Source organism: Mus pahari, chromosome 2, assembly GCF_900095145.1.
Source record: "Mus pahari chromosome 2, PAHARI_EIJ_v1.1, whole genome shotgun sequence".
Classification (NCBI taxonomy): Eukaryota; Metazoa; Chordata; class Mammalia; order Rodentia; family Muridae; genus Mus; species Mus pahari.
This window is the reverse complement of record NC_034591.1, coordinates 15,965,695-15,974,288: the sequence shown is the minus strand read 5'-3', so window position 1 is coordinate 15,974,288 and position 8,594 is coordinate 15,965,695. Positions and strand designations below refer to the sequence as shown.

At 40.3% G+C, this 8,594-nt stretch overlaps 1 protein-coding gene across 1 annotated transcript in view; it reads left to right on the top strand.

Moving 5' to 3' along the window:
• Ccdc146 (coiled-coil domain containing 146) overlaps positions 1 to 8,594 on the top strand; it is a 115,025-nt gene that overhangs the window by 86,821 nt on the left and 19,610 nt on the right. Inside the window, exons 8-9 of the mRNA XM_021191084.1 lie at positions 1,041 to 1,268; positions 2,287 to 2,473. Coding sequence (XP_021046743.1) covers positions 1,041 to 1,268; positions 2,287 to 2,473 — 415 coding nt within the window. The remainder of the gene's footprint in view (positions 1 to 1,040; positions 1,269 to 2,286; positions 2,474 to 8,594) is intronic.

Sequence of the window (8,594 nt, the reverse complement as noted above, 5' to 3'; positions counted from 1 at the left end):
AACCAGAGTAGACTTGGGTGTGGCCTCAGATAACCAGAGTAGACTTGGGTGTGACCTCAGACAACCAGAGTAGACTTGGGTGTGACCTCAGACAACCAGAATAGACTTGGGTGTGAAGATTGCTGAGAAACTCTCAGGATTTCAGTGATCAAAAAGAAATACAAGATTGGTACATCTAAAAATATTCTTGAGAAATAACATGATGACTCTAGAAACTGCTCTTAAAAGAATACAGGAAAATGTAGCCGTGGTGATTCTAAAACCCAAGATCACCAGAAGGGAAGTTAATAGAGTCAAGTCTGGTCCAGGAGGCTAGTCACAATGGGAGTAGAAACCACAGGTGACAGAGTACCATCTGAGGAGAAGAGATAATGGGCAAATGCCTGTTTTCAGGAGCATTCTAGGAAGTTGTCCCCTGTCCCTCCCTCACCTCTCCCTTTCCTTCTCCTTCTCCCTCCCCCTCTCCCCTCCACTCTCTCTCTCTCTCTCTCTCTCTCTCTCTCAAGTGATGAAATACCCTGACAGAAAACAACTTAGGGAAGAAAGCAGTTTATTTCAGCTTACATTTCCAGGACACAGTCCATCATCGCGTGGATGTCCAAGCAGGAATTTCCAATAGTAATCATGACACAGGCACAGTCAAGAGCAGAGAGATGGGAAAGAATGTGTACTCTCCTGCTTGCTTGTACTCAGCTTCATTTCTTCCCTCTTATACAATTTAGGATCTCCCTGCCTAAGGAATGGTGCTGCACACAGTGGGCTGTGTCTTCCCACATCAATTTACTTAAGGCAGTCTCCCACAGACAAGCTCATTGGCCAACCCAATGGAGATTATTCCTCACTGAGACTCTCTTCCCATGCTGTTCAAGTTGATGAAGAAAGCTAGTGACCACACCTCCAAGTATCTCCTATCTTTGACCTTTACATCCTTCTAAGCTCAGTAAACTTGTGACTGGTATATTTTTGTCTGATAATAGGTAGAGGCAGCATGAACTCAAAATAAGCCCTCTTACTTCTGCTTCTGTGTGTGTTCCCTACAGAGAAACAGAGAAGAAAAACATTGTCTTGGAATCTGAATTGAAAGAGTTAAGTGACTCTTTAAAGAAGCTTGAAAACAAAGTCAACACTCTTGCAGAGGAGAGGGATGACATAATGAAGGAAGTTGAGGGCAAGCGAACCTTACTAGAAGTCAAAGAACGAGAATATGGCCAACTGCTTAAACTATTGGAACTAACCAAAGAGAATGAAGCCTCCTCGCTAGCTGAAAGGTTGCTTATATTTCTGCACATTCTGTCATTTAAATTTTAATCAATGATGTCCTGAAGATTCAAAACATTACCAGTTGATTGTATGCTGTTTCAATAACAAGTTGTAGAATTTTAAATCAATTTTTAACCATTAACTAAATGTACCATCAAAGCACTTTGAAATATTTTTCCTATTCTTTAAATTTTCCTCAATTCTATGGTTCTGAACTTAGGAATAAAATCTATTGTTGACTGTAAGTTTATGGGGAACTATATTGCTGAAATATGCTATGTAATTCAGAGATTTGCCAATCAGTGAGTAATATTTCTGACATAATCCCAGCATTTTCTGGATGAGGGAGATTTTATGGTGTGATCCCATCCTGGAACATTTTACTTCTGATTCTGTGTATGTGTGGGTGGGATATATACATGTATTCATGAGCTCATAGAAATCAGAGGCCAACCTCTGTCATCCACCTTGCCTTTTGAGATAGAGCCCCTCAGGATCTTGGACTCCCTGATTAGGCTAGGCTAGCCGGCTAGTGAGCTCCAGAGATGTGACTGTCCCTGCCTCCCCAGCACTCAGATTACAAGTGGGTCCTATCAGTTACAGCTGATTACATGGATACAAGGGGCTCAAATCCTATGCTTGTGTGGCAAGCCTTTTCCAACTACAGACTCTCCTATCCCCTGACTTTTCTTAAATGCTAGAGGTTGAACCTGGGACTTTGCCCTGGTAGGCAATTGCTCTACCACTGGCCTTTACTTTATTTCTTACGTTAAAGTAAAATTTCAAGGAAGGAAACTTGGAGTCCATGACTCCCCAGCCTATCATTACATTTAGTTTATAAGATGATACTTCTAAATGATACCAACACACAAAAGTGGCTGATTTGGGTATCACTTATGGTTTATGGTTGTGTCATGAAAAAAGTTCTGTGTGTAACCTTGAGCATGCTGTCTTTGATAAGCTTAGAAAACTGTATAAGACAAGTCACTTTGATCATCACTTTGATCGTCACTTTGATCGTCACAGAGGGATCTTGGATATCAATCTACGGAACTGCCTCATTGACAAGCAGAACTACCATGATGAACTTTCTCGTAAGCAAAGAGAGAAAGAACGAGATTTTCGGAATCTGAAGAAAACAGAGCTGCTCCTGAAAGTGTCCTTGGATGCACTCACTCAGGCACAAGCCATGAATCAAAGGCTTCTACTAGAGGTGGGTATGAAAACATGCCATCTCTGTTTAAGCTCAGGGCTCTCTATGAAAGTAAAAGTGTTGTGCTTTTGCTATCGACAGAAAAAAAGGGACAGTGGGGTGGCAATTTGAAGATGTGTTATCCCATTAGACTGCTGGTAACCCTGTAATATTTCCTACCTCTTTTTCTAGCCCAAGACTAGTCAAAATTTTTGTTTTGTTTTGTTTTGTTTTGTTTGATTGGCAGAGGGGTAATTGGTCCAGCCAATTTGGAAAGAGCCTAGTCAATAGGCCTGTATGCAGTATATAGTACATAGTATGCAGCAGGGCTAAGCTAGATTTATGGGTTTAAAGAGTCAGATCTGGCAGTTAAAGAGCAAATCCAATTACATAAATGTCTATAGTCGGTTGGCCATCTGGACTACTAGTTAAAGGATCCAGTATCAAGCTGCCTGACTAGTTTTGTGCACCACCAGAAATGGACTCTAGTCAGAGGATGCTTGAAGTAATAGGACATCATCTAATTACTTCTATCCCCAGGAGTATGTCCTTGCAGCCTGGGAGTCTCATTTCTTTCAGACAGCATCTGCTGTGCATACCCCATGCTCATGGAAAGGCAGTGTCCTTCAGAGGGCTGACTCCTTATGCTGAAAGCTGTGTTGGTACACTCTTTGATTAAAATGGGGTCATGTCTCTGAGATGAGACAGCTGATTTACATAGAACCCATTCTCTCCAGAATTATCATGTTCTAGGATCATGTGCATGTTCATGACCTTGGAAGCAAGTAGCCAACTCTTGTAGACATGTCTGAACCTAACCTGCACCTGGTTTTCTTCTCCTAGATTCATGGAAAGTTTACATTGCTTGTGTCCTTTGCATTTAAGAAATCACGTAATTGTGTCAGGCCAGTGTATTGTAGGAAGAAGTGACATGCCATTTTTAGCTCAGGGCATTTTGTTGCCAGTGTGAGGTCTTCTGGCTCTTTCCATTGCCTGTGGTAATTGTGGAAGGATGTTATGAAATGGAAGTGCTGTAAGGTGGGAGGAATAATGAACCATAGAAGTCCTGTTACTGGGCTCAAGTGATGATAGCTCAGTGATTAAGAACACTGGCTCCTCTTCAGAGGACAGGGGACAAGAAATTCATTCCCAGTACCCACATGGTGGTTCACAACTGTCCATAGCTCCTGTTCTGGCACTATTTCCTTTCAGCCTCTCTGTATCCTTATTTATGTGTGCCTCATGTACAGCACATACTCTAACAGTCTGGCCAGAGAAGATAACACCTTTTCAGTCTTGTGTTTAGCTCAAATATTAACATATAATGCAATTGTTGGTAGATTTGGACTATGGCCACACAACAGCAGTTTCTTTGCTCCGTATGCTTATATTCTATCTTCTCTCCTTTATTTCTTCTTTTAGATTCACCAGTGTTCACTGCTATTGTCTTCACATTTTAGATACTGACTGGTTGGGTTTACACTGTCCTTATCCTTTCAATGACTTACTAGAAAGAATGGAACAGTCATCCTCGCCTTAGTAGAGCCCAGTGGAAGCTAACACTCTTACTGTTCCCAAGTGGAGCCTTTGGAGACTCTGACTCTATTTACCATTGTAAGTCTAATCCCTCTAAGCACGCTTTCAACATCACTTTGCAAGTTATTTTTATTGAAAGGTTGACTAATTACAAGATACTGCTTAGCCTGGAGCACAGCACATCAGAATGTTAAATTGGAACTCTGACCACACAGGCTTGGAAGGACAGAAGCCCTAGCTTTAATCAAGTTCTCTTCTAAATCCATTGCTATTGCTTTGGCTGAATTCTTTGAGATCTCTTCATATAGTATGCAACATGTTTCTAATCCATCTGCTGGTCTAGGGGAAAGCAAGCATCCTTCTGGTAGGTCCCTGAGAATGAGAATAGAAAATAACTGTGTGTCAGAAAATGTGTTATAGAAAATACTTTCTCCTCATGGGAAGCATAGATTTAAAAAAATGCTCAGTTGGATGTAGAATCAGTTTTGACAAATGATTTTATAATTTTTACTGTAGAAGACAAAGATATGACTGTCTTTTTGGCCCATATCTATACCACATAGTTGGTTTTGTTTAGTCTTGGGCTTTTTTGCCCCTCCATATACCAAATATTGTCATGTACTTTTAGATACTTCAGAATTTGGTAGTTACATTACTATAAACCAGTTAGGTCTCCACATACCTGAGTCAGATAGTAAATGCATAATTGACTCTTTTACAACTGTACATTTCTGAGACTTCATGAACATCCTGACTCTCATTTGCATGTTTTCCCTGTGATCACTAGTTTAACTCCAAACTCTCCTCAGCTGCACACATTTCCTCAAGAATTAAAGCACATTTGACAATCTATTCATTTAATTTCTGGAAGAAATGGCTTCTAATTGTTGCCACTGACTTCTAACAACCAAAGTGACACACCAATAGCTGAATAAGTTTCAACAAAGGTGAACAAACTGTAGAAGTCTCAGCAGAGGGCACTGGAAAGGGCTTACAGCCTTTGGGCTTATGGTATGTGTTGGGAAGAAAGTTTAAGGAAAGAGACCCTGTCATGAGTTTACATGTTGCCAGAAGATGAGAGTAATTCTGCTTGACTGTATTAACAAATCATAGCAATCAAAAGAGAAAAGACTAGACGGCAGAAAGCTGTAATTGGTAGAGAAGGTTGTAAGTGGAGAAGGTATAACATTTTTGTGGTTTGGGCAATGTTCATATTTTGGTTTGTATTCAAACACAATTATGGAGTTTTGCTTTCATCTCATTCTAGTAAAATCATAGAATGGCTTTGTCTGAAGTTGATGTTCTGTGAAATTGATGATATTGAACAAAATAACAAGGCCCAGCTGTGAGTGGCAGGCCAGCTCTGTCTGGTATACCAGGTGGCTGCCTCCCTATTGCAGCCTCTGGCCTGTTCCAGACTAGTCTCCTTTTTTAAGTACTTCCTGTCCCACACTCATCTTGGAACCCTTACCGTATCACCTCTGCAACGTCCCATCCTCTCGTCTTTATTGGATCTCTTATTACATGCATTTCTTTTCCTCTATTGGACCACTCCCTGCCCGTGGGGGCAAATGTGATTTCTAGTAGTTTCTTGAGAAAATGAAGGTGGAAATGACTTGTTTGTCAGAAAATAATGGAAAACTATCTTCCCTTCACTATCAGCATACAGAATTAATATCTAAGTGGATGTGGAATCTTAGGACAGAAATGACTACCCTCAGCCGAAGGCACTGAGCAGATGTCTTCTAGATTGTTGAGTCTCTACTGAAGAGGGTTTGATGTCATGATTTTTGGTCCTTTGCTTTAAATCTTTTCTTTCCCATGCTGGAAGCTTATAGGCTCTTTTTGTTACCTCCAGAATTTTTAAATTTTGCAATGATAGTCTTACAAGTAGATACTTTATCTTTATTCTTGTCACAGACTTAATTCTTCAGTTGTCTTGAACTATGTCTTTAATTTAATCACCTCCATTTTTTTCTATTCTGTCTTTCCCAGGGCCCTCTTATATAAATGTTGGGCCTTTGGAAAGAGTTCTCTAATTTCCTTTTCTTTTTATTTTTTTTCCATTCATTTTTGTCATTTTGATTTGCTACCAGCCCGATCACCTCAGCTTCTCCTTCTGGCTCTTCTCCTTCATCCTGATATTATAACAAACCTTCCCATAAACTCTTTGTTCTCTGAGTGTCTTCTTGTTGTTGTTGTTGTATTCTCAGCACCTGGGATTGAGTTTAGGGCTTCACACATACCAGGCAAGCATTTTACTTTCTCTAGCCTGAAGGTTTCTTTTCTGCAGTTTTTTGTTTTTTATTTTGTTTTTGTTTTTTAGGAGGTTTTTGGTTTTGAGACATTCACTATGTAGTCAGACCTGGTCTCAAACTAGTGATCTTCCTGTGTCTGCCTCCCAAGTGCTGGGACTGCCAGTCAGAGTCCCCCAAGCCCAGCTCCAGCCCTTTTTCTGTAGCATTTCCTGTCTTCTGGTATCTCACAAAAAGTCATTTATTTTCTTCAAATTACCTTTTCCTGGATTCTGTAATGTGTGTTTTTGTTTGTTTGCTTGTTTGTTTTGTCTTGTTCTTGTTGGAATCTACCCTCCAATAAACTATGAACAGAGCACTATAAAGCTGACTGGGAACTGTCTGCCAATGATAAGGCTTTTCATGATGTTGATCTGATTACACACAAAACATGAGGAAAGGCTCTTGACTAAGTGGGGTTTGCAGTGGAATATTCAAGTTGTTGGGTTCTTAAAAATTAAAAGCTATTTATATAATGACACAACTACCCATTAAATTCAAAAAAGCACCCATAGGCTATAAAACTCAAATGTAAATACATTAGAACCTTCTTCTCTCACTGAGTTCAAGCCCTACTACTACAGTGTCAGTAGCAGTTAAGTTCTTCTCTGACCCAATGACCCATTCATTGGCCACTGCCCAGACCATTCAATAATCAGAAACAAGGACCATCAGACCAATCCCTTCCACTGGACTTTTCATACTTACATTCAATCCAGAAAGGAGAGCAATGGTGAACACGAAGGCCCAGATAGTCTTTAGCCTTAATTTAGTTATCTGATTCCCTGTGGTCTCTGATTTACAACTAGACCCTCCCACAAATTCAAAACAGAGTCTCAAAAATGTTAAGAAGGTTTCAGATAAATATCCAACTATTACACTTCATGCTGAGGTTCACTAGTCTCAACCGGGATGTATACTGCAAGAGAACGATGTCTAACATCTTAACTTTTACAACAGTCTGACTTGCTTCTCATGCATTGAAAATATCTGTAAGAACATTGCCCAGCCATTAACAGAACCTTCTAGGGAGCAACGTTGGTAGCAAAGGTGGAGCAGGAAAGATTTTTATTATTTTATGTAGGTCTACTGTATGGGTATAATGAATACATTTTAAACATGAAATAGAAACCAAATCTAAGAACTAAACATACACAATTATATAAAACTTGGGGGCATATGCAATTTGGGGCTCAAAGTTAATCATAAGTGTTTTATGTCATCTTTGATCCCAAAATTGAGAAGCTATTTTTCTGACACTTCAGTGGAGACTTCAGCATGACCTTTAGCATGTTTTGGAGATGACTGTTCGAAGATTTCCTTTCAAAAGACAGCAATTAGGTTTGCAGCTTGGTTTCAGTGAGTAACAGAAAACTAGTGTAACTCTCCTAAACAAGAGAACATTTTGTTCATATAATAAAAAGCCTAGATGTGGGTACATCAAGTAATTTCACATCACAAAAAAAAGCCCAGAATTATTTTAGCTCTCTCTTGGCCATCTTTACCGTATTTCTTCTCAATGGTCACAAGATGACCATTCCACAAGAAAGTGATGACCAGCTTGGCTGACTTTGTCTTTTATAAATATAATGTTTATAGTACTTCTTTGAGGATTTGCCACATATTCTAATTGTATTCATCCCAACTTTCCCCTCCAGCTCGCCCAGATCTACCCCCCCTCAATCCTCCCCCTCCCTCTATTTTATATCTTCTTTTCAAAAATCTTTTTGGAAGTCCCAGTGTTTCAGATGTCCTGGTCCTCTGGCTTTCACAGTCTTTCTGGCCTCTTTCCCTGAGCCTCAGCGGAGGTTTCTGCTGCAGATGTATCTATTGACTGGGCCTGGCCACCCCTCACTTGGTTGCTCACTGCAGTCTGGCCAGCTGCAGCCTTCTGTGATTCTTTCTGCTATACAAAGGAGCTTCTTGATGAGGGTGGGAGCCATCATGCCTTCTCCATGGCTATCATGGCAAGAAGTGTTTAGTATGCAGTTAGAAATCATCCTGGCTTAGGAAAGGGGTGGTGTAGGTTTTCCTCTGGGGTTGGTGACCTTATCAGTCATGAGTAGTCATGAAACAGGCATGAATTCCCTCTTATTGAGGGTCTTAAGTCCAATGGGGTAGCTGTGACCACCCCAGGATATAGGCTACTATTGTACCTTTCAGAATATCTTGACATTCTGGTCGTTGTGGTTCACAGGCATTACAGCTGCATAAGACCATTGATTGCTTTTCTCCCTTGGCAGCTCCTTTTGTTACTATGAGAACTAGTTCTTCTCCTTTTGTTACTATGAGAACTAGTTCTTCTCCTTTTG